This window comes from Musca autumnalis, unplaced genomic scaffold (assembly GCF_047663935.1).
Source record: "Musca autumnalis isolate F117 unplaced genomic scaffold, ASM4766393v1 scaffold_4, whole genome shotgun sequence".
NCBI classification, from domain to species: domain Eukaryota; kingdom Metazoa; phylum Arthropoda; class Insecta; order Diptera; family Muscidae; genus Musca; species Musca autumnalis.
Genome location: NW_027411977.1, coordinates 50,671,057 through 50,698,442, shown reverse-complemented (window position 1 = coordinate 50,698,442; position 27,386 = coordinate 50,671,057). Strand labels below are relative to the sequence as shown.

The 27,386-nt window shown below is 38.5% G+C and overlaps 2 protein-coding genes across 2 annotated transcripts; both read left to right on the top strand.

The window, feature by feature from the left end:
- Window positions 1-7,069: 7,069 nt before the first annotated feature.
- Window positions 7,070-8,150, top strand: LOC141402941 (uncharacterized). The gene is made up of 3 exons (XM_073985068.1): window positions 7,070-7,081; window positions 7,242-7,605; window positions 7,855-8,150. Exons 1-3 carry the CDS (start codon window positions 7,070-7,072, stop codon window positions 8,148-8,150), a joined length of 672 nt encoding a protein of 223 aa, XP_073841169.1.
- A 12,857-nt stretch (window positions 8,151-21,007) lies between these two features.
- On the top strand, window positions 21,008-23,183 carry LOC141402940 (uncharacterized). Its single transcript, XM_073985066.1, has 2 exons — window positions 21,008-21,013; window positions 22,032-23,183. Exons 1-2 carry the CDS (start codon window positions 21,008-21,010, stop codon window positions 23,181-23,183), a joined length of 1,158 nt encoding a protein of 385 aa, XP_073841167.1.
- The last annotated feature ends 4,203 nt before the right edge of the window (window positions 23,184-27,386 follow it).

The window sequence follows — 27,386 nt, the reverse complement described above, 5'->3', positions numbered from 1 at the left end:
CTATACCCTCTACCATAAAATAGTTTTAATTACAATGGAATCATTTGTTTCCTTAAACAATTTTAGGTGGATCAGTTTTTCGACCATGGATACCCCAAATGTCTAAATTATCTAGTCTAAAGTAAAAAATATGTTCAGCCAGGTGAAAAGTTCCAAAATATCAAAGTGTCGACCTCTCTTTAAAATTGTTAGTGGAAAAGTTTTATAACTGCAGGGAACGTCAAGAATTAAATAACGGGTAGTTCCGCCAAACAATGTAGCTAAAACCCTCAAAACACCGAAAATCGGGAGGTATCGTTATACCAAAACATGGACCATTGTTGACGATTTTTAGTGAAGAAGTTTCGTGACCACTGAAATCTTCAAATGTTAAATTACAGCTAGTTCGATTTTTGGTGACCACAGTTACAAATTGTAGCTAAAACCCTCAGAATACCGAAAGTTCATTGGGAACTATAGATATATGGACCTATGTTGATATATGGACCTATTTTTAGTAAAGAAGTTTCGTGACCACAGAGAACTTCAAATGTCATATTACAGCTAGTTCGGTTAACAATTGGGTACCGTCAATTGGGAACTATACCAAAACATGGACCTATGTTGACGATTTTTAACGAAGAAATTTGATGGCCCCTGAGAACTTCAAATATCAAATTACAGTTAGTTCGGTTAAAAATTGTACCTAAAATCCTCAAAATACCGAAATCGGGATGTACCGATTTTTAGTGAAGACATTTCGTGGCCACTGAGAACCTCAAATATCAAATTACAATTAGTTCGGTCAAAATACTGTTATAAGGCGCCTATACCAAAACAAGGACAAATCTTGACGATTTTTGTTGGAGAACTTTCGAGTCTACTGAGAACCTCAAATGTCAAATTACAGATAGTTCGGTTAAAAATTGTAGCTAAAATCCTCAAAATAACGAAAATCGGTAGGTATATGGGGGCTATACCAAAACATGGACCTATGCCCATAATTTTTGGAATATAATAAATATAAAAAATATCAAATTATAGCTAATTCGGTTTGAACATGTGACTAAAAACGTCAAAATACCTGAAATCGGGGGATACCGTTATATGGGGGCTATACCAAAACGTGGACCGATATAGCCCATCATCGAACTTGAGCTGCCTGCAAACAAAATACGCATCTTTCCAAAATTCAGAGTCCTATCTCCATTTGTCTGTGCCCGGACGGACATGTATTGATCGACTAAGATTTTTATCCTGATCAAGAATATCCGATCGTAGTATATACTTTAGAAAGTCGCAAATGAATATTTCAATGCGTTACAAACGAAAAAAAACAAACTTTTTATACCCTCCATATTATGGTGGAGGGTATAAAAAATATCCCTGTGATAAGGGCCAATATTCCAACGTGTTACACACATTTTTGACAAAAGCGATTTAGAATACCATGTCCGCAAAGTGATAAAATAGTAAAATATAGTCTGAAAGTAGAAACCTCACGATGATGTTATAAGCCTCACATGCATATGTTGAAAGTTACAAAAAACATATGGCGAATTTAGGAATCGAATTCGGGCGAATTCAGACCATACTCTTCAGTAGTTTTCTTGCGAGAAATCCACCAAGAACAAATAAAAGAACAAAATATGTGAAATACATTTTAAAATTATTATTATGAACGTATATATTCGTAAACGAAGAAGTTTTGGAATTTATTTTTAATTAAACAAGTAAAAAAAGTATCAGTCGGCTTTGTCGACAGAGATATACCCTCAGCCTGTATGAATCGTAGAGAAATTTGTCGCTCTTTTTGGACATTTTAACTTACCGACAAAAATGTAGATAACGATTAAAGTTCAAAATGTTGCAGAGGTGTTAATTGAAGGAATGGACCAACATAGTCCATTATGGAAGTTGATCTTAGTTTGGGGGTCATATCTTTTCGATTGATATAGCGCCCACTAGTCACGTTAGTGGGTGACGTAGGGGATGGAAGATACCAACGAACGGTCCTGACCTGGCTTTAACATGGCAAAGCCCAGGATTTATCTTGGTCCCTCTTTCATCTCAAGTGGTCACTGACCTCCCCGTGGTGTCCATTATGGAAGTTGATCTTAGTTTGGGGGTCATATCTTTTCGATTGATATAGCGCCCACTAGTCACGTTAGTGGGTGACGTAGGGGATGGAAGATACCAACGAACGGTCCTGACCTGGCTTTAACATGGCAAAGCCCAGGATTTATCTTGGTCCCTCTTTCATCTCAAGTGGTCACTGACCTCCCCGTGGTATCACCTGGGGAACTGCCTTTAACACCCGTTAAAGGTAGTGAGCTAACATGTGCCGCGCGTTCACCCATAAGAACGTTAAAAACTTGGGTTTGGGCGTCGGGTTAGTAACCCTCCCCTAGAAAAAACATCCTACTATGAAAAAACGAAAGAAAAGAAAAACAAACCCCTCTAAAGTTGACGAACCCCGCAAACGTTTTAAGGACCATGATCTGCGAATCTGCACCTGGAATGTTCGCACTCTGTATAGAGAAGGTGCAGTCTTCGCATTGGCAGACGTACTTGAAAAGTACAAGGCCGATATTACTGCCATACAGGAAATACGATGGATTGGGAAAGGCGTCACAACAACACCTAAAGGTGACGCACTGTATTATAGCTGCCATGACGTAAAGCATGAGTTTGGTTGCGGATTCGTAGTTAGCCGGAGACTAAAACATCTGGTCTCCAGCTTCACCCCAGTGAATGAAAGACTTGCTGCAATTCGCATAAAAGCTAAATTCTTCAACATCAGCTTTATTTGCGCTCATGCTCCCACTGAAGAAAAGGACGAACAGACCAAAGATATATTTTACGAGCGCTTAGAAGAAACATATGACAGTTGCCCTGCCCATGACATTAAAATCATTCTAGGCGATTTTAATGCCAAAATTGGAAAGGAGAATATCTTTGGCCCAACAGTCGGGAAATTCAGTCTCCACAGTGAAACATCTGACAATGGTATGAGGCTGATAGACTTTGCAGCTGCAAAAAACATGGTAGTTAGCAGTACCAGATTTAATCATCTCGATATTCATAAGGGCACGTGGCTGTCTCCAGATCAAAGAACAAGTAATCAAATTGATCATGTTGTAATATATGGAAGACATTCATCCAGCGTGTTGGATGTACGATCGTTCCGAGGCGCAAACATTGATTCGGACCACTACCTTGTTGCAGCAAAGGTACGTACCCGTCTAAACGTTGCAAATAAAGCACGAACAGACACAACGCGGAAGTTGGACATCGATAGGCTGCAAACACAACAGATAGCCACAGCATATTCCACTCAACTAGCCCAATTGCTTAACGCGAGCACTCCTTGTCCCGATAACATAACAACACAATGGCAACATATTGCCCACTCCATGCAAACAGCCGCAAAATCCATACTTGGATTCCAGAGACCTCCACAAAGGAATTCATGGTATGACCAGGAGTGTCGTGCTGCTATAATATAATTGTTCCACAAACATCCCATACGGGACAAGGGAGACTTCTCTCATATCAATGAGTGCACCCCGATTCATATTAGCTCAATGATATGGGACCTACAGTTTATCGCCGAGTCCGAACGGCGTGTCCTAAGACACCACTTGTAGAGAAGTTTTACATGGCTGAAATACTCAGGAAATGTCGCCAACATTACTGAGGGGTATTTTGCCAACGTTGAAAATTTTGATGTTTGACTGGCCGGGGAATCGAACCCACGACCTTCAGCGTGCAAGGCGGGTGTGCATACCATTGCACCACGTGCTGCTACCGAAGAGAAAAATGCGACATATAGAGCTACTTTACAATCAGTAGCAACGCGTAGCGCACGAGAGAGATATCGGGAGAAAAGGAGAGAAGAGAAACGTCTTTTCCGCAAGAAAAAGAGTGAAAAGGAAAAGCGGGAGTGTGAAAAAATCGAGATGTACAGGAGCCAGAATGAAGTCCGAAAATTCTACCAAAGAGTGAAACATCAAACAGATGGCGTTGGTACAGGCACATCCTCCTGTAGAGACCAGCAAGGTAATCTGGTAACAGATACAGATAGCGTGCTCAGGATATGGAAGGAACATTTCTCCAATCTGCTGGTATCCAATAGTAGCGAAGACGATGATACCACAGATCCAATCCCAGAAGATGGTATAGAATGTATACCACCCGGCCAAGATGAGGTAAAAACAGCAATCAACCGGCTGAAGAATAATAAAGCAGCGGAGGCGACGCGCTGATAAGGTGTATGCATCAGCTAGTTAGCACCATCTGGCAGGAAGAACGTGTACCCGACGATTGGAACCTGAGCATCCTATGTCCCGTCCACAAGAAAGGAGATAAGACTGTATGCTCCAACTATAGGGGCATAAGTCTTCTCCCTATTGCCTATAAGATAGTGTCAGGGATATTGTGCGAACGACTAAAACCAATGGTCAACGAAATAATTGGATCATACCAATGTGGCTTTAGACCTGGCAAGTCCACCATTGACCAGATATTTACCCTGCGACAAATCCTAGAGAAGACCCAAGAGATGCAGATCGACACATTTCACCTTTTTGTCGATTATAAAGCAGCATTCGACAGTCCCCTCCGATCAAAGGTATTCCACACAATGTCTGAATTTGGTATCCCCGCAAAGCTCATCCGGCTTTGTAAGATGACTTTAACTGATACTAGGTCCTCAGTTAAATTTGGAAAGAACCTCTCCGAAGAATTTTGTACCAAAAGAGGTTTCAGACAAGGAGACAGCCTTTCGTGTGACCTCTTCAACATCCTGCTAGAAAAGGTTAGAGGCAAACGTCAAAAGAAGTGGCACAATCTACACCAATAGTTACATGTTACTTGCTTATGCTGATGATATAGACATCATGGGCCGATCAGTAAAAGAAGTAACTGATACCTTTATAAAGGTCGAAGGAGAATCTGCTAAAGTTGGTCTGTCGGTAAACGGTGAGAAGACCAAGTTGATGGTGTCGACGCGCAATGCGTCCATTGAGCTCGGACCGACTGTGGAAGTTGGTTCCTATAATATTGAGGTAGTAAAAGACTTCGTCTACCTCGGCACCTCCGTAAACACAACAAACGACATCAGTTGTGAAATAAAAAGAAGAATTGTATTGGCCAACAGATGCTACTTTGGTTTAAGTAAGGAGTTTAAAAACAAAGCCACATCTCGTCAAACAAAAATAACGCTCTACAAAACACTGATACTACCCGTGCTGATGTATGGCTCCGAAGCCTGGGTACTTGCGCAAGCAGACATGGCAGTGCTTGGTGTGTTTGAGAGAAAAATTCTTCGAAAGATCTACGGACCAATCTGCGTTGACGGTGAATATCGACGTCGCATGAAACACGAGCTGTATTTGCTATACAACGACATCAATATTGTTAAACGTAACGAGATGCAGCGATTGCGTTGGCTAGGCCATATCATAAGAATGAGCGATGATGAACCCGCTAAAAAGGCGTATAAATACGGACCGCTTGGCGGTGCACGCAGAATTGGCAGGCCAAAGAATAGATGGCGCAAACAAGTGGATGATGAGATGACAAGGCGCGGTATTCCAGAGCGCGAAGCAACAAATAGAGAGGAATGGGGATCTCTTCTTAGTTCGGCCTATAGAACAAATTTTCTGTAATGGGCCAGCTAAGTAAGTAAGTAAGTTTTATTGCGATAAATCCACCAAATAAAACAACAAAATATGTGAAATACATTTTAAAATAAAAAGAATAAGTTTTGGTATTTATTTTTAATTAAAATAAATTGTTTTGACAGCAAATGAAGACATCAGTTTGTATTATTGGATCACCTTCTTTCTTGCACCATGGTTTATACCTTTACTTTTTGTAAAGAAAGGATTTTCGAAAATAAATTGTGGTAAAACTGGAAGATTCTTGCACGTTAAGGAACAGAGCTTTAGATAATTTCGTCGGTCAACATATCGCCGGTGTCATGTCATTTTCCCGTTTTGAGACAATCGCATTTTAATGTTTGCGTCACAACTGCTTGGTGCTGAATGATGTAAATATTTATATTTTTGACAAGATTTATTAGTAATTTAGAAAATTTAGACAAATATCTGTTGGAATAAAGTAGTTATATAGATTTTTTTAAAATATAATTTTTTCAAATTTTTCCATATCCACACTTATGACTCAAATGCAAAATATTGTAAATCACATGTGACAAAGTAACAAATAAATTTTCCCATCTTTGCCTCAATAAAATCAAACCTTCCAAATCGAAAATTAAAGTTTTGATTTTTGGAATGTATTTTTAAATTAGTAAGTCATAAAAATATTAATTTCATACCTGAAAAAAACTTAAGCTTTCGATCAGAAAGGTGGATATCTCGGAAACTGGAGTAGATAGGAAAAAAACCGACCAAAAATTCAGAAAGAGCATACGAAAAAACCCTGGAAACCACCTATGTCTCAAAAAGTCAAAAATGGCATATTGAACACTTAAGCATGACACCGACGATATTTATTTAATTTTACTGATTGTGCTGTGATTTCACATACTTTTGGGAGTACTGTTGCCTCTGTCAAATATTCTGGCGTAAATAAAATGCTCCTAAAAGTATGCTATCACTAAATGAATAACATACACTATTATTCCTCAATTTTTAATTTATTTCCCTATGCAAATAAAACCAGATTTTTAGTATCCCAAATTAAACAAAATAAGGAGATAAAAATAAGTATTTATTTTTGATTTCTTTCAAATAAGATGTCATAAACATTTACTGTTCTTATAATGAACACATGTTATTCTACTAGTATTTTGATTGTCTATTGAATGCCATCAACAAGAAGATCGAAAGTAAACTAGTCTGATGATGATGATTATCGGCAAGCAACTTTGAAAAGTAATAGACAACAAGTCTCAAAACTCAGAATCACAACCATTGGTGGGACACTTTTGGTGTACATTTCCAATAAACATAAAATAAAACCATAAACAAATTGTAGAAGTACGAAATGGTAATGGTCTAGTCAAGCCAGAATATGCTCTTAATAACATAATTTAGGTGTTTTTATTTTTGGTGGAAAGATGTCGTGGTTGGTATAAAAACATCTTGTCTTGTTGGACATGGCATCAATTATCTATTGAACTGTTCGGGAAGTAGGAGATCAGCACATTAATTATGGTAAGTGTCTGACGTGGAGATAAGAAAAAAAAAATAATTTTTTTAATTTAATTTTCATTCAATCATCTTTTGCAGAAACTGTTTATTGCCTTGTTTGCTTTGGTAGCAGTCGCCGCCGCCGATGTCAGCCACTTGGTTAGCAGCGAATATTTGCCACCCCATCAAGGTTCCCACTCAACCCCCGCTGTCGCCTACAGTGCTCCTGCAACCACTTATCATGTTGCTGCTTCAGCTCCCACTGTAAGATATAGCGCCCCTGCAACCACTTATCATGTTGCTGCTTCAGCTCCCGCTGTAAGATATAGCGCCCCTGCAACCACCTATCATGTTGCTGCCTCCGCTCCAGCTGTTCAATACTCAGCACCTGCTGTTCAATACTCTGCTCCTGCTGTTCAATACTCAGCTCCTGCTGTTCAGTACTCTGCTCCAGCTACCACTTACCACGTTGCTGCCTCAGCACCTGCTGTTTCCTACTCTGCTCCCGTTACCACTTCTTACTCCGCCCCAGCTGCCGTTTCTTATTCAGCTCCTGCTGTTTCTTACAGCGTTCCAGCTGCTACCCACCAAACTTATGAAGTTGCTGCTGCCCCTACTGCTACTTTCTCTTCCAGCGAAGGTTACCGTTACAAGACCAACAAACGCAGTCGCCATCGTCGTGAGGTCAGCACTGAATATTTGCCACCTGTAGCTTCGTACTCTACTCCATCTGTTTCTTATGCTGCTGCCCCAGCTGCTGTTTCTTACTCAGCTCCCGTTGCCAGTTATTCTGCTCCAGCTGTTACCTACTCGGCCCCAGCTGCTGTTTCATATTCTGCTCCCGCTGTAAGCTATTCCGCTCCAGCTGCCACCTACTCTGCCCCAGCTTATGAATCTTATGAAGTAGCTGCCTCCGTTCCATCCCATTCTTACTCTTCTAACGATGGTTACCGTTACAAGACTCAACGTCGTCGTGTTGTCAAGACTTCCCGTCGTCACCGTAACTAAAGAGTTCAAGTTCTCAACTCTGTAAGTGATATTAACATTTATAATCAAATAAATTACAGATTATTTGATATATAAACAACAACTGTGTTTTTTCATTGGTCCAAAAATATTCAATATTATTTAGCTAGAATAAGTTGAAGGCAACTGATTCACCTAACTCTCCGTTCTGAACAGTTTTCTTATATTGGCCCTAAATATTTATTAACTTTATCTATTCGATTTGATTGATGATTTGTACTCAGCATAACCTTAAGTGGTTGTCAGCACAACCAGTAACTGATGAATGTCACTATCTCACGGTACATAACAATGCGATCTTGTATTATCCGTTCAAGCACGGCTTAATTGTTTCTTCCAGCAAGATGTTGAACAGGTCACATGAAAGGCTGTCTCCTTGCCTGAAACCTCTTTTGTTCGGAGAAGTTCTTTCCTATCTTAACGCAGAACCTAGTATCAGTTAAAGTCATCTTACAAAGCCGAATGAGCTTTGCGGTTATACCAAATTTAGACATGGCTTGGAATACATTTGGGCTTAGGAGGCTGTCGAAGGCTGCCTTATAACCGACAAAAAGGTGGTAGGTGTCGATCTGCATCTCTTAGGCTTTATCCAGGATTTGCCGCAGGCCTAAAGCCGCATTGGTATGGTCAAATTATTTTGTTGACCATAGCCTTTAGTCGTTCGCACAATATCCCTGATACTATCTTGTAGGTAATAGGGAGAAGAGATAAGGCCCTATAGTTGGAACATACAGTCTTATTTAATTTTTGTGGGGACAAGGATTCTCAGGTTCCAAACGTCGGGTACGCGTTCTTCCTGCCACTTGGTGCTAACTAGCTGATGCTCTAAGAAAATTTTTACCTATATCAACTAATTCCTGTTGGAAAATTGTATACCCCCAACCCAGACTTAATACCGAATTTCAGCCATTTCGGTGGGACATTGAGGTCACAACTTAAAAATATCTAAAATCGGGAGATACGGTTCTGTGGGGGTTATAGAAAGACGTGTGCCTATACATACAAGCCGTTTTCAGGTATTTTGAAGTTATTATCTTCAGTTTCAGTCTAAATTGACTGTAATTTGGTATTTAGATAAAGATTGGTCCACCTTTTAGTATAGCCCTCATATGAAGTCTTTGGTATTTAGGGTTTTAAGTGGTAAAAAAATGATTCCATCAAAAATTGTGGATATACATAGGTCTACATTTTGACATGACCTCATAAAACGATTACGCACAATTTTAGGTATTTCCAAATTTTTAGCTCAGTAAATATTTAAAATTGGATTATGGGGCTCCCAGAGATCAAAAAAATTATACATATACATATAAGTTATGGATATTGATGCCTTTGTAACAGAAACAAGCAAAAAAGTATTAGTCGGCTTTGCCGACAGAAATATTTCCTCAGCCTGTATGAACTGAAACACTTATGTGTGTCCCACAAAAATGTGTTAAGGGGGTTTGGGCGTATAAACCGACAAAAACTTTGATTTGGATTAAAGCTCAAAAGTTTTTGGGGGAGGTACCTAAAAGAATGGACCTTTGTTAGTTGCCATATAAATGAGGAAACATTTAGTTGCCTACGAAAAATATAATATCGCTGTAAACAGGGCCACAAGGAGTACCTTCGGTAAAAAAGTTTTTACAATTTTTACCACTTTTACACATTTTACCCGAAAAAGCGTTCCCGTACACAAAAAAGTCGTAAAATGTTCACTTCTCTTTAAACAAAAATGGCGCTGAATGACACTCTCTTTTGGTCTGTTCCAGTACTGCAAGAATGTACTAATTTTTACTATTGTTTACGATAACATAAAGGAACAAATGTTATCGTGGTAAAAAATAGTAGCTTCTTGCAGTTTCTGGAACAGAGCATTTAAAAACTTTTTACATGACAAATTTGGGCGAGTAAAAAAAAACATGGTTGCCGGCGTCTGATTGGCTGATACGCCGACTTTGACATTTGTTCCAGTTTTTTTTGACGTATTCTCCATTTTTCCGTTCCCGAACTATCTCAAAAAACTTGTGTTTGAGAAAAATTTTTTGCAGTTCTCTCATTTACGAGTTTTACTATTAAAAAGTACGGGAACGAAGCTAATGTTGAACATTAGTGTATGTGGTACCCCAATAGGGCCCAATTTTGAACATAACTAACTTTGGACAAAATGTTCCGAGATCCAAAGTTTGGACCAAATCGCTTGCTCCGTTTATGAGATATCGCGCGTACCATTTTAGCGAATATTTTCGAACTTTTGTTTGGGAGGTACCGGAAGTTGTGGACCGGTATTACCTGAAACTGAAACTTAGTTTGGACAAAATATGACGAAAGCCAAATATTGGACCAAATCGGTCGATCAGTTCGAGAGTTATCGTGCAACTAAATATGGAACCATAGGGGCTGTTTTCTCAAGCTGTATGGACTTGTCCCTGAAAAAAGTTTTACCATCGTAATGGAGGAAACGATTGCAAGTTGCTTCGACAAAACTCGAAGTGATTTGAGAGCAGCTCTTAAGGTGAACTTGTTAGAAATGTTTGTGGTAGGTAGACGCAGGAGGGGACAAATATAGTCCATAATCGAAACTGATCTACATATATCTGGTAGATATATTAGAATGTGTAAAATATGGACCAAAACGGTCACTCCCTTCAATAGTTACTGTGCTTAAAATTTTTCCGAATATTTTGTAACTTTTGTGGGGGAGGTATTTGAATGAGTGGACCGATATGGCTTATCTTCGAACTTAAACTAAGTTTTAACAAAATATTACGAAGGCCAAATTTGGACCGAATCGGCAGATCCGTTCGAAGTTATCTTGCGCTCCAACCACTACACACGGTGCCATTGTTTTTTTTTTTTTTGCACCTTTCAGGCTATTTTCTCAGGAAGTATGAACTTGCCCCTGATGAAACTTGTATGGGGGACAGTGAATACAAGTTGTTACAACAAAAATTAAATCGATTCGAGAGCAGGTCCTAAACTGAACTTTTCCGAATTTTTTTGTGGGAGATATCCGAAGAAGTGGACGGATTGAGTCCATATTGGAACCTCATCTAAGTCTAGTAGAAATTTGACGAAGTACAAAGTATGGAATGGACCGATATAACCCATCTTCGAACTTAAACTAAGTTTGGGCAAAATATTACGAAAGCAAAATTTTGGACCGAATCGGTTGATCCGTTCGAGAGTTATCGTGCGCTCCAGCCAGCCAAACAGACGGACGGACATGGCTAAATCAACTCCAAATTATTTGAAACACATTTCGTCCAAACATACTTGGGTTCTAAAACCATGATTTCGATGAGGCATATTTTGCCCGTATGAAAGTGTATATACCCTCGTTAACATAAATGCTGAGGGTATAAAAAGGTTATTATTGCATTTAAGTTGAGAATATTTCACCGTGGAGGGAAATGCATGGCCGAAAATGGCGCCATAAAAATGGTTGCAAAAACCGACATAAAACTCGGGTATTTTTGAGGGGTTATAGTATTTTTTGTTATGTCATTCCACACTTAAAAAGTTAGATTTCGCCTTCACATTTCCACGCATTTGGCCTAACAAGCAATCAATTCAAAATAATTGACTTTTTTTGTAATCTTCGAATTTTTATGGACAATTTAAATATGCCATATAAATTTAGCCATAAATGTTACATTTATATAAATTTAGGGATTTGTTTGGAATGTAGTAAGAGAATTTTCTCAATCAAAAACCAAGGGATTTGCATGTAATAATATGCCTATATAACCTTTTAAAATTTGAAGGCAATCTTTTGGCACCCAGGATGGTATGTATTAGTAGAGTACAATATATAAGTACGAAAACAGGGTAATGTTATACCCTCAGCCTTTAGGCTAACGAGGCTATATACACTTTGATACGAACAACAATAATGGTCTTAGACCCCAAGTATGTTTGGACGAAATGTGTTTCAGACAATTTGGAGTCGATTGAGCAATGTCCGTCCGTCTGTCTGGCTGGAGCGCACGATAACTCTCGAACGGATAAACCGATTCGGTTCAAATTTCGGCTTTCGTAATATTTTACCCAAACTTAGTTTAAGTACGAAGATGGGCTATATCGGTCCACTCCTTCCGGTACCTCCCCCACAAAAGTTCGAAAATGTTCGGAAAATTTGTGCACACGATAACTCTTGAAGGGAGTAAGCGATTTGGTTCATACTTTGCCCATCGTGAAATGTGTACCAGACTTAAATAAGGTTTCAATATGAACTCTAACGGTCCATTCCTTGGGGTACCTCCGACACAAAATTTCGGAACAGTTCAGTTTAGGACCATCTCTCGAATCGCTTTGATTTTTGTTTTAGCAACTTGTATTCACTGCCCTCCATACGACGGTACAAGTTTCATAAGGGGCAAGTCCATACTTCCTGAGAAAATAGCCTGAAAGGTGCAGAAAACCCCTATGACACCGTGTGTAGTGGTTGGAGCGTAAGATATCTCTCGAACGGATCTGCCGATTTGGTTAAAAATTTGGCCTTAGTAATATTTTGTCCAAACATAGTTTAAGTTTGAAGATAAGCCATATCGGTCCACTGCTTCAGGTACCTCCCCCACAAAAGTTCAAAAATGTTCGGAAAAATTGTTCATACTGAAACTCTTCAAGGGAGTGGCCGAATTGGTCTATACTTTACACATCCTAATATATCTACTAGATATAGATCAGGTTCAAATATGGGCTATATTAGTCAACTCCATCCGGTACCTCCCACACAAAATTTCGGATAAATTCACTTTAAGACCTGATATCGAATCACTTTGATTTTTGTTGAAACAACTTGCATTCGCTGCCTCAATTACGATGGTAAAATTTTTTTTTAGGGGCAAGTCCATACTTCTTGAGCACACAGCCCGAAGAGTGTAAAAACCCCCTATTGCACCATATGTTGTGGCTGGAGATCCACTTCCATAACGGTCAATGTCGATCCACTCCTTTTAGTATCGGTTCAACGTCCAAAATTTTTAAAACGCCCTAAATACTACGTATTTTGGGAAAAACATTTTTCAATATACACAGGCTGATGGTATATCTCTGTCGGCAAAGCCGACTGATACTTTTTTACTTGTTTGGATGTAATTTAAAAAAAATGGAAAACTTTGATTCCTCTTGTGGATTATTTTTATTTAGTCTTTTAATTTTTTTACGTCAAGTCGGGAATATGATTTCCGATAAATGGCCGCCGGCGCAGTTTATTGTCATTTGAGCTTTTTTATGGCATTTTCCATCACTTTGGCAAAAACTTCCGTTGATAGGTCCTCACATTCTTGACGGATATTGCCTTTAAGAGCTGAAAGAGTCTGAGGCTTGTTGACATAAACCCGCGACTTCAAAAAGCCCCACAAAAAGGAATCTGATGAAAAATCATCATAATCAAATAATGAATCATCATGATGAAAAATCATAAATATTCACCAATATTCCGCGGTCTGGAGCAGTGTAGCGTAACATTGTTTATTAACGTGTATTTCGCATGTGTTTACTACACAAATGTCAAAACAGAACTGACATTAGGGGCCAATCGCAAAATTTATAGCATTTTCTGATAGGAGGAATACTTTTGCGCCACCTCGTATAATCATTTGATTCCAGATGCCGATTTCCCGCTGATGATTTCAACTTTGAGGAAAATGTGGAAAGGAATATTTCACAAGTAAGGAGAAGCGTTCAACGATGTTTCTATATATATTTTTCTTTTTAAAAGTGCGACCTTTTATAAATTATTTCATTCAGTTTTTCTTTTATTAAAGTCTCTTATGTATTTCTTTGGAATTTTTTATGTACCTTTGTGTCTGTTGTTGCTTTTGTTTTTTTCTATGCCTTTCAATAAACCACCACCATTTATAAATATGTGTACATGTTTGAGATAGCCAGTGAGCGCTTACTCAGAACAAGTGAGCATACATTTCACATTGAAATTTACGCTTCCTTGTTTGTTTTTTTGAGGCTTTCGGATTTGTATTTGTTTGCACCCAAACATATATTTGTTTGCACCCAAATATACAATTTGTTTGCACCCAAATATACCTTTGTGTCTGTTGTTACTTTTGTTTTTTTCTATGCCTTTCAATAAACCACCACCATTTATAAATATGTGTACATGTTTGAGATAGCCAGTGAGCGCTTACTCAGAACAAGTGAGCATACATTTCACATTGAAATTTACGCTTCCTTGTTTGTTTTTTTGAGGCTTTCGGATTTGTATTTGTTTGCACCCAAACATATATTTGTTTGCACCCAAATATACAATTTGTTTGCACCCAAACATATATTTGTTTAGGACCGATTGCAAACGAATATACATATGTTTGTTGCAAAATATGTTTGGGACATATGTTAGAGAGGCGTTTTTTTCTCCGTGTTCATATATATACCGATTTTTGGTATTTCCAAATTTGTATACCCTCCACCATAGGATGGGGATTAGGGCTATGGCTTTTTTACAATACATGTATCATAGCGTGATGAGTTTTGCGGTAAGATTACATAAAATCATAATTATAAGGTTATTCGGTGAAAAAACCTACAAAATGATTTTAAGATTTGAATTTATCAAAATTATGAACAATTTTTTGAAGTCACTGTAAGCAGATATACAATTGAAAATAAACTTTAGAGTCACATGAGATATTTAAACTGACATAACATTTATTTCTCACTAATGAGAATCGTAAAAATGTCGTAAACGCTTTTATTTAAAAATATAATTTTTTAACAAAAAAACAAAAAATTTTAAATTTTTTCAAAATGGTTTGTGCATGACCTTTTTCAATATTTGAATGAAATAAACATTATTATAGTTATTAGTAGACTTATATTTATTCATTCGTGCAACAAAATATAATTTTTGAAAAAAATTTTTTTTTTCATTTCATACATTTTTTCTAAAAATCGATTTGTGCGTGAACTTTTTTATATTTCAATGGAATAAATGATAGCGTGTTTATTAGGCAAAAGTTCATTCATCCCTGCTACAGGAAATCATTTTTGAGAAAAGTGTAAAAAAGTCATAACCCTAATGGGGATATATTAAGTTTGTCATTCCGTTTGTAACTACTCGAAATTATCATTGTAGACCCCACAAACTATATATTCTTGATCAGCGTTCAATTCTACATCGATAGAGCCATGTCCGTCCGTCTGTGGAAATCACTTTAGCGTCCGAACGGATTGAAGTAGATGGATGACATTTTGGTAAAATCTATTATATGTATGTAGGACTTTTGGTATTGAAAGCGGGCTATGTAGGTCCACGTTTTCGTATAGCCCCCATACAAAGTGACGCGTGACGCGTCGTCGTTTTAAGGAAATTTTAAGATATTTGTCCCATTTGACCAGCGAATTGGTTGTAATTTGGTATTTTGTGTCTCCAGAGGCAAAAAAATATTTCTACAAAAATTAGTTTGACCTAATGTCCACGTTTTGGTATAGCCCCCATATAAGGCCCCATATATAATACGCGTCACTTTAAGATATTTTCAATGTATTAGTCCTATTTGACCACAGAATCGGTTGTAGGTTTTTATTTTGTGTTTCCAGAGGCTAAGAAATATTTTTACCATACAATGTATATATAGGTCCATGTTTTGACATAGACCCCATAGGACGATATCTCCCGATTTTCGGTATTTTGAAGGTTTTAGCCTCATTATCGCAGCGTAATGGCTGAAATTTGGTAATTGGTCTTCGTTGGGGGTATTAAACTTTCCCCCGGACATTTTTAGGTATAGGTCCACGCCTTCATATAGCCGCCATAGAACGATACCTCCCGATTTTCGGTATTTTGAAGGTTGTGGCCTTAATATTGCATTTGGGGTATAAAACATTTCATAAGAAAATTGTCGGCATAGGTCTACTAATAGTCCCCATAGGACGATATCTCCCAATTTTTGAAGGTTTTAGCTACACTATACTACCGAAATGCCTGAAATTTGATACTTCGTCCTCTTTTAGGATGCAAAACTTTCTTCCAGAAATGTATCTGTATCGGTCCACGCTTTAATGTACACCCCATGGAACGGTACAGCCCAATTTACGGTGTTTTGAAGGTTTTAGCCTCATTGAAATTAGTCGGTATATGTCAACATCTTCGGGTGACGTAGGGGATGAATGATACCAAGCAACGGTCTTGACCGGCTTTAACATGGCAAAGCCCAGGATTTATCTTGATCCCTCTTTCATCTCAAGTGGACACTGACCTCCCCGTGGTGTCACCTGGGGAACTGCCTTTATGTGCCGCGCGTTCACCCATAAGAACGTTAAAAACTTGGGTTTGGGCGTCGGCTTAGTAACCCTCCCCTAGAAAAAACATCCTACTATGAAAAAACGAAAGAAAAGAAAAACAAACCCCTCTAAAGTTGACGAACCCCGCAAACGTTTTAAGGACCATGATCTGCGAATCTGCACCTGGAATGTTCGCACTCTTTATAGAGAAGGTGCAGTCTTCGCATTGGCAGACGTACTTGAAAAGTACAAGGCCGATATTACTGCCATACAGGAAATACGATGGATTGGGAAAGGCGTCACAACAACACCTAAAGGTGACGCACTGTATTATAGCTGCCATGACGTAAAGCATGAGTTTGGTTGTGGAACTACGAATCCACAACCAAACTCATGCTTTACGGAGACTAAAACATCTGGTATCCAGCTTCACCCCAGTGAATGAAAGACTTGCTGCAATACGAATAAAAGCTAAATTCTTCAACATCAGCTTTATTTGTGCTCATGCTCCCACTGAAGAAAAGGACGAACAGACCAAAGATATATTTTACGAGCGCTTAGAAGAAACATATGATCGTTGCCCTGCCCATGACATTAAAATCATTCTAGGCGATTTTAATGCCAAAATTGGAAAGGAGAATATCTTTGGCCCAACAGTCGGGAAATTCAGTCTCCACAGTGAAACATCTGACAATGGTATGAGGCTGATAGACTTTGCAACTGCAAAAAACATGGTAGTTAGCAGTACCAGATTTAATCATCTCGATATTCATAAGGGCACCTGGCTGTCTCCAGATCAAAGAAAAAGTAATCAAATTGATCATGTTGTAATTGATGGAAGACATTCATTCAGCGTGTTGGATGTACGATCGTTCCGAGGCGCAAACATTGATTCGGACCACTACCTTGTTGCAGCAAAGGTACGTACCCGTCTAAACGTTGCAAATAAAGCACGAACAGACTCAAAGCGGAAGTTGGACATCGATAGGCTGCAAACACAACAGATAGCCACAGCATATTCCACTCAACTAGCCCAATTGCTTAACGCGAGCACTCCTTGTCCCGATAGCATAACAGCACAATGGCAACATATTGCCCACTCCATGCAAACAGCCGCAAAATCCATACTTGGATTCCAAAGACCTCCACAAAGGAATTCATGGTATGACCAGGAGTGTCGTGCTGCTACCGAAGAGAAAAATGCGGCATATAGAGCTACTTTACAATCAGTAGCAACGCGTAGCGCGCGAGAGAGATATCGGGAGAAAAGGAGAGAAGAGAAACGGCTTTTCCGCAAGAAAAAGAGAGAAATGGAAAAGCGGGAGTGTGAAAAAATCGAGATGTACAGGAGACAGAATGAACTGCGAAAATTCTACCAAAGAGTGAAACATCAAACAGATGGCTTTGGTACAGGCACATCCTCATGTAGAGACCAGCAAGGTAATCTGGTAACAGATACAGATAGCGTGCTCAGGATATGGAAGGAACATTTCTCCAACCTGCTGGTATCCAATAGTAGCGAAGACGATGATACCACAGATCCAATCCCAGAAGATGGTATAGAATGTATACCGCCCGGCCAAGATGAGGTAAAAACAGCAATCAACCGGCTGAAGAATAATAAAGCAGCAGGAGCCGATGGCTTACCAGCCGAGCTGTTTAAAACCGGAGGCGATGCGCTGATAAGGTGTATGCATCAGCTAGTTAGCACCATCTGGCAGGAAGAACGCGTACCCGACGATTGGAACCTGAGCATCCTATGTCCCGTCCACAAGAAACGAGATAAGACTGTATGGTCAAACTATAGGGGCATAAGTCTTCTCCCTATTGCCTATAAGATAGTGTCAGGGATATTGTGCGAACGACTAAAGCCATTGGTCAACGAAATAATTGGACCATACCAATGTGGCTTTAGACCTGGCAAGTCCACCATTGACGAGATATTTACCCTGCGGCAAATCCTAGTGAAGACCCAAGAGATGCAGATCGACATATTTCACCTTTTTGTCGATTATAAAGCAGCATTCGACAGTCCCCTCCGATCAAAGGTATTCCACGCAATGTCTGAATTTGGTATCCCCGCAAAGCTCATCCGGCTTTGTAAGATGACTTTAACTGATACTAGGTCCTCAGTTAAAATTGGAAAGAACATTTCCGAAGAATTTTGTACCAAAAGAGGTTTCAGAAAAGGAGACAGCCTTTCGTGTGACCTATTCAACATTTTGCTGGAAAAGGTAATACGAGATGCAAATGTCAAAAGAAATGGCACAATTTACACCAATAGCCACATGTTACTTGCCTATGCTGATGACATAGACATCATGGGACGATCAGTAAAGGAAGTAACTGATACCATTAGGAAGGTCGAAGCAGAATCTGCGAAAGTGGGTCTGGCGGTAAACGGCGAAAAGACCAAATTGATGGTGTCGACGCGCAAAGCGTCCATAGAGCTCGGACCAACTGTAGAAGTTGGTACCTACAATTTTGAGGTAGTTAAAGTCTTCGTCTACCTCGGCACTGCCATAAACACAACACACAACATCAGTTGTGAAATAAGAAGAAGAATTGTATTGGTCAACAGATGCTACTATGGTCTAAGTAAGCAATTTAAAAACAAAGCCACATCTCGTCAAACAAAAATAACACTATACAAAACGCTGATACTACCCGTGCTAATGTATGGCTCCGAAGCATGGGTACTTGCGCAAGCAGATAAGGCAGTGCTTGGTGTGTTTGAGAGGAAAATTCTTCGAAAGATCTACGGGCCGATTTGCGTTGACGGTGAATATCGACGTCGTATGAACCACGAGCTATATAAGCTATACAAAGACATGAATATAGTTAAACGTATCGAGATGCAACGATTGCATTGACTATATCATGAGAATGAGCGATGATGAACCCGCTAAAAAGGCGTATGAATACATGCCACATGGCGGTGCACGCAGAATCGGCAGGCCTAAGCTTCGATGGAGCAAACAAATGGATGAAGAAATGGAAAGGCGCGGTATTCCAAAAAGTCAAGCGAAAAACAGAGAGGAATGGAGATCTTTTCTTAGTTCGGTCTATGGAACAAATGTTCTGTAATGGGCCAACTAAGTAAGTAAGTAAGTAAGGTCAACATCTTCACATAGCTCAAATAGAACGGCACCGCCCGATTTTCGGTATTTTGAAGGTTTTAGCCTCATTATTCCACCGAAGTGGCTGAAATTAGGTATTTAGTCTTTTTTCCGGGCTACAAAAATTTCTCTCAGAAATTTGTCGGTACAGGTCAACGTTTTGAAGGAACGGTACCTCCCAATTATCGGTATTTTGAATTTTGTAGCCTCATTATTTCACCGAAGTAGCTGTAATTTGGTATTTAGTCTTTTTCTGTGCTACAAAAATTTCCCTCAGAAATTTATCGGTATACGTGCATGTTTTGGGGGGTACCCCCATAGAACGATATATACCAATTTTCGATATATTGAAGGTTTTAGCCTCATTATTACGCGGAAATTGCTGCAAGATGGTACTTAGTCTTCGTTGAGGGTATACAGCTTTCCACCTGAAATTTGTCGGTATCTTCATATAGCCCCATAGAACGGAACCTCCCGATTTTGTACATATACCTCGTTCTCCACCAAAATAGCTGATATTTGGTATTTAGTTTTTGATAGATGTAAGAAACATTCCAGCCGAAATGTGCCGGTATAGGTTGACGTCCTCAAATACCCCATATCCAGACCGTACCTTCCGATTTGCGGTATTTTGAAAGTTGTGGACTCAATATACCACCGATATGACTGAAATTTAGTATTTAAATTGCCATGGGTGTATACAATATTTCAGAGGAGAATTATCAGTATAAGCTTATTTCTTCAAATAAACCCCATTTTCCCGATTTTTCGTATTTTAAGGTAGTGTCATCAATATCCCATCGAAAGGGATGAAATTTAATATTTAATCTTCTTTGGTGGTATAAAACTTCTCACCTGAAAATTTCCGGTATTGTTTCGTGTTTTTATATACCCACCCATAGAAAGATCCCTCTCAATTTTCGGTATTTTGAAAGTTTTAGCCACAATATTCAATGGGAATAACTGAAATTTGGTATTTAGTCTTCGCTGGAGTTACGAAACTTTCCTCCAGAAATTTATCGGTACAGGTTAACATTTTATACAGCCTCCATAGAACGGCGCACGCGATGTTCTTAACTATACAAATCCAGAATATCCAGGTTTAGGTCTAGTCGGTTTTGCCCAATTTTATGTATTTCGCTTAATTCGGAAAATTGTAAATAGTGGTCCATGTTTTGGAAAGAACAAAAATGTCGCACCATAGTAACTGATTGAAGGGCATGATCGAACTTAACGCTTTTTTACTTGGTTCAATTAATTTTGCGCGTGCGGGTTTATATGGAATCATCTTATTTATAAGATTTACTAATCTTAGGATATGAGGTTGAAAAAAGTGATAACAATATTGTGTAATGATGTGTCTGTTATTCACGAGCATATCCAAGCTACTTACACCAAATACAAATCTGGTAAGAGAGTTGATAGTATATCTCAACCTCAAAATACTTCTGTCGCTCGTGTCAGTAATCAGCTGAAGCCAGTCTTTTCTCACAAATGAAGGTATGTATTAGTAGAGTGCAATATATGGGCACGTAAATAGGGTAAAATTTTTATATGGATACTGTTAAAAATACCGGCCGATGAGAGTTACTTTGAAAGAAAATACTACCTACGGAAGTGGATGTTAATTTGTATTTCGAATTCTTAATGGATAGAAAACCTTCACACAGAAGATGTGGATCATAGGTCCTCATTTGGGAATTACATTGAGAATTCAAAGAAGGTTTTCTAGTATTTCAGTAACTGGTTCTTAGCTTTTAATTTCTGTATTTGTTATTCCTTAATGATATAGGAATTTTTTTATAAGTAGGTAGTTTGAAGCAATAAAAGTTTATAAACATTATACCTCTGGCTAACTATTTTTAAAACTCTAATCATAAGCTTGTTTTGTTGACAGAAATAACTGAAATGATTTTTATTACTGTGACGTTGGTTTCAGACTTTATGACATTTTGTCAATCAATTTAAAAGTATATGTATAATATGTCATAAATATAAAATCGAAAGGAAATAGAACAGGTTCTTTTTTGGTTGGGTTTAGAAAGATGTTGCGAAGAGGGTATGTTTTGTTGTTATTGGATTTAAACACATACGGAATGTGATCTAGATTTGTATATTGATGTCGATCTTTAGTGAAAGGGAAACTAAATCCACACATTTTTTAAGTTAATAGCCAGCAATTGAATGAAAATCTCGTTATCACAAACAATGGAAAAGATGAGATAATAGTAGCGGATTAAGTGTTATGCTTAGCTACAAAAACTTCTAATGGAACAACATAAACATAATTGATTCGTCAGATTTATGTTGATAGTGAAAAAAATGAGATATCGTCACTGGCGTCAATTCAAATAAAAATATTTGCTATAAAATAGTGTAGATTTTAAAATATCAGCATCACAATCATTTGTACAGTTGGAGTTGGAGCAAATAACTGTATCCAGTATGGTTAGTAGGAAATTTAAGCTTTCCATTTTTACGGTTTTAAATTTTTCAGTCTCTTTATTTTTCATTGTAGAAATTGTTCATTGTCCTTGCCTTGGTGGCAGCAGCCACAGCTCAACTTAGCAGTGAGTACTTACCACCTGTAGCTGCCTCCGAAACTTATGAAGTTTCTGCTGCTGCCGCACCAGTTACATCTTATTTGGCTCCAGCTGCCTCCTTCGATACAGTTGAATTAGCTGCTCCATCTCACAGCTTCTCCGATGTTGATGGCTACCGTTACAAGACCCAAAAACGTCGTGTTGTCAAGACTGTCCGTCGCCATCGTCGTGATGTGTCAACTGAATATTTGCCACCTGTAGCTGCCACCGAAACTTATGAAGTTGCCGCTCCAGTTACATCTTATTTGGCCCCAGCTGCTGCTGCTCCAGTTACATCTTATTTGGCTCCAGCTGCCACCTTCGAAACAACTGAATTTGCTGCCCCCGCTCATAGTTTCTCCAGTGATGATGGCTACCGTTACAAGACCCAAAAACGTCGTGTTGTCAAGACTGCTCGTCGCCATCGTCGTGATGTGTCAACTGAATATTTGCCACCTGTAGCTGCCACCGAAACTTATGAAGTTGCCGCTCCAGTTACATCTTATTTGGCCCCAGCTGCTGCTGCTCCAGTTACATCTTATTTGGCTCCAGCTGCCACCTTCGAAACAACTGAATTTGCTGCCCCCGCTCACAGTTTCTCCACTGATGATGGCTACCGTTACAAGACCCAAAAACGTCGTGTTGTCAAGACTGCTCGTCGCCATCGTCGTGATGTGTCAACTGAATATTTGCCACCTGTAGCTGCCACCGAAACTTATGAAGTTGCCGCTCCAGCTGCTGCTGCTCCAGTTACATCTTATTTGGCTCCAGCTGCCACCTTCGAAACAGCTGAATTTGCTGCCCCGGCTCACAGTTTCTCCACTGATGATGGCTACCGTTACAAGACCCAAAAACGTCGTGTAGTCAAGACTGCTCGTCGTCATCGTCGTGAAGTGTCTACCGAATACTTGCCACCTGTAGCTGCCACCGAAACCTATGAAGTTACAGCTCCAGTTACATCTTATTTGGCTCCTGCTGCTACCTTCGAAACAGCTGAATTTGCTGCTCCTGCTCATAGCTTCTCCACTGATGATGGATACCGCTACAAGACCCATCGCAGTCGTGTTCTCCGTCGTCATCGCAATTAAGCAGAGAACATAGTAGAAAGTTACATATGTATGTGTTTTTATACTTTGTTATATGTTTTCGTTCCAAAGAAGAGGCTTAAATTAAATAAACTCCCAAAATTAAAAAAAAATATATATTTTTTGGATTCTTATTTTGTTTAACAACGCAACATTAATTCACAGACATCGGGCCAAAACAGATGAATTAAATAATAATTCGTTGCAGATATATTTATACCCTCAGCATTTATGCTAACCAGGGTATATACACGTTCAAATGGGCAAAATGTGCCTCATCGAAATAATGGTTTTAGACCCCAAGTATGTTTGGACGATTTTCAGACAATTTGGAGTTGATTTAGCCATGTCCGTCTGTCTGTCTGGCTGGCTGGAGCGCACAATAACTTTCGAACGGATCAACCGATTCAGGCCCAAATTGGGCTTTCGTAATATTTCGTCCAAACTTAGTTTAAGTTCGGAGATGGGTTATATCGGTCCACTCCTTCCGGTACCTCCCCCACAAAAGTTCGGAAAAATTGTGCGCAAGTTAACTCTTGAAGGAAGTAACCGGTTTGGTCTATACTTTGCACCTCTTAAAATTTCTACCAGACTTAGATGAGGTTCCAATATGGACTCAATCGGTCCACTCCTTCGGGTACCTCCCATACAAAATTTCGGAAAAGTTCAGTGTTGTAGCAATTTGTATTCACTGCCCCCCGTATAACGGTATAAGTTTCATCAGGGGCAAGTCCATACTTCCTGAGCAAATAGCCTGAAAACTTCAAAAAAGCCCTATGACACCGTGTGTATTTTGTGCAAACTTAGTTTAATTTCGAAGATAAGCCATATCGGTCCACTCCTTCAGGTATCTCCCCCACAAAAGTCCAAAAATATTCGGAAAAATTGTGCTCACGATATCTCTTGATGGGAGTGACCGATTTGGTCCATACTTTACACATCCTAAAATATCTACCAGATATAGATCAGGTTCGAATATGGACTATAGTTGTCCACTCCTTCGGGTACCTCCAACACAAAATTTTGGATAAATTCACTTTAAGACCTGATCTCGAATCACTTTGATTTTTGTTGAAGCAACTTGCAGTCGCTGCCTCAATTACGGCAGTAAAAGTTTTTTCAAGGGCAATTCCATACTTCTTGAGAAAACAGCCCGAAAGTTGTAAAAAACCCCTATGGCACCATATATGATGGCAGGAGAGCTCGAACCGAATACTGCGTTCGTTTACACTTTGGATATTGTAATATTTCTTCGAATATTAGACGAAATTCAAAGGTGGTGCTTATAGGTCCACTCCTTCCAATACCTCCTCCACAAAAATTCGAAAATATTCGCTAAAATGGTACGCGCGATTTCTTATAGACGTAGCAACCGATTTGGTCCAAACTTTGGATTTCTAAATATTGTCGAAACTTAGTTTATGTTCAAATTTAGGCCCTATCTGTCCAATCCTTGTGGTACCACCCACACAAATCTTCCACATTTTTGTGTGGTTAAGGGTCTGTTCGAGGATTCTTTGGAAATTTTTACCGAAGGTTTTCTTAGTGGCCCTGTTTACAGCGATACTATGTAGGCTAGTGTGATAAAAAAGCCCTATCTATCGATATTCCCTCAAATTTTTGAGCTTTACTCCTATCCATACTTTTGTCGCTGCATACGCCCAAAATTTTGAAAACTCCCCCTAAATACATAGGTTTTTTTTGTGAAAAAATATTTCAATCTACACAGGCTGAGGGTATATCTCTGTCCGCAAAGCCGACAGATACTTTTTTACTTGTTTGAACGGTAATAGCTAGAATCTTAAATTTTGGTATGAGAATCAAGATTGGGAAGTGGTGTTAATATACGGAAGTGGTTTTGGAAGTTCGTACTTATGTGCACGAGAAGTACTATATGGTACTAAATTTGGTACAATTTGGATATGGGTGAACGGATAGAGCTAGAAACCTGAAATTTGGAATTAAGTGTAGAATAGAGGTGGTTTTGGAATTTCATACTTATGTGTACGAAAAATACTAAATGGTACTAAATTTGGATCTGAGCAATTTTAGTATTAAAATTACTGTTGAAGTGAAGGTTTGAGTAGTTTGCAAAAATCCTACTTATGGGTACGAAGAGTACTAAATGGTAGTAAGTTTGGTACAATTTGGTATTGAATGAACATTACAATTTGTAGGGTTCAGATTTGTGGTTGTCGAAATACGTACCATAAGTGCACTGAAAGAAAAAGCTTCATGACATAAACGAAATCTTACGTTTCATCAATGAAATATGTCATTGATTTTGAACCAATGTAGAGCATCACTGAATAAACGAAAAATGTTTCATTGGATTTCATTAAAGTAAAATTAATGAAATTGTTCATTATTACAATAAAACTTCTTCCTTAATGCAATGAAACTTCTTCATTATGTAGTTCCGTAACATTAATGAAATCCGTTTCATTTATTCAATGAAACAAAATATCATTAAAGTTCCAAACAACATAGGTTTTCATTGCATGAATGAAACTTTATTATATTAATGTAGATTGCATCAATGAAAAAAATTAATGAAGCCCATTCATTGACATAACGAAGCGTTTTTCTTTCAGTGTATACAAAAATGGTACTCAATTTGTTATTGGGTGTAGGGCAGAAATCGGCACCTCTCGCGAGCAAGCAAAGAGAGCTTCTCTCTCCACTCACTAATTGAAAAACCAAGCACTAACAACAGTGTTTGCTCAAATTGTTGTTGTTGTGTGCCGATTATTTTTTGGAGTTAGTGTTAGTATTGGTGTGTATCGTTGGTATATGGCAGCTTCGCCGAAGAATTTCCATCAATGTTTTAGTACAAGGCTGTTCAAAGTGCGCACTTCCCCTGTCGGTGTGTGTCAATTTGCCCATTCACACAATTGAAAAAGAGAGCTTTTGTTTTTGAAATGAACATTTTCAATACACACATTTTTTCCATTACACAAGACAACCCAACAAACCAACATTACTCGAACAAAACATCATATTTGAATTATAAATTCTTGTGTAGCCACTGGAGAATAAACGAAACTTGAATCTCTTGAAAATAATGAATGTGTATCCTAATTATTAGCATATCCGTGTAATTGTAGAATGTATTTATACGAATTGTTTTTCGTAAATTTTATAAAATCAGACTGAATGGTATGTTGGGAAATTATCAAAATGTTTGTGTTTCAAAACCAACACTATAACAAAATGTGTTTGTATGTATGTGAGCAGGCCTATTTTAGTATGTGTGTATGTATGGGTGAAGAAAACAACAACCACATGATGTTTATTGTTTGTTTCCCTGCAAACCATTTCTATCGCCTAAGAATAATACGCGATTTTCCTGGGCGAATAATTTTTGGCAGGCGATATCGCCTAAAAATCTTCTGCGTAACACAAACCTAAAGTAAGTGTTTCTGGAATGCGAATCGCGACCAAGATTCGCTGACGAATCATTTGGAAGATCTTAAGAAGAAGAAAATATAAACAAAAAATTAAAGAAAATTTATTTTTCATTTTTCTTTGTTTTTTGTTTCTTTCATTTTTTGTCTTTGATTTTTATACTTTTTGTTTTATTTTCTGATTTGTTATAATTTTTTACCATTCCTTATGACATAGTGGTTTATACTGCTTCTCGGGCCTTTCTTAATTCCACTTGGCAAAACCCAGACATGTACTATGTTTGTCAATACTCATAATATAATACGTGCCATTTATACCAAAGTTATGCAGAATGTGTATATGAGAATTATAAGCAACCAAATCAAAAATTTTAGTTACAATCGCGTGATCGGGGTTCGGAAGAATAATATATTATTCGCCTGCTCTAACAATAGCGGAACATAACACAATTTCGCGGAAAGATCGCCGAGAAGCATAACAGGTAATTTGTCGTAGCGATTGATTATGAACAATAATTTTTGAGAATCATCTACGAATGGCAAATTACTCGCATTGGTGAATTTTATATAAAAATTCGCTAAAAGATCGCCGGAAAGAAGCGTTGAAGAAAAATCTGGTCGAAAAATCGTCCAACAATCTTCCAATGGTTTGCAGGGTTGCATTCACTTACACTGTAAGTGAGAGATCGATGCTTCTATCTATGCGACTATACTTCTTTGCAAAGAAGCCCGTAACTGGTATATGGACATGTTTTAAAAAATAAGTATCATACATTTAAGAAAAGTACTAAAGCGGTCT

Bases quoted from the DNA above. Each gene is read 5' to 3' on its own strand.
- LOC141402941 (XM_073985068.1), top strand. The intron at 7,606-7,854 runs ACCACGTTGCTG...TGCCACCTGTAG, and splicing joins CTCTGCTCCAGCTACCACTT to CTTCGTACTCTACTCCATCT.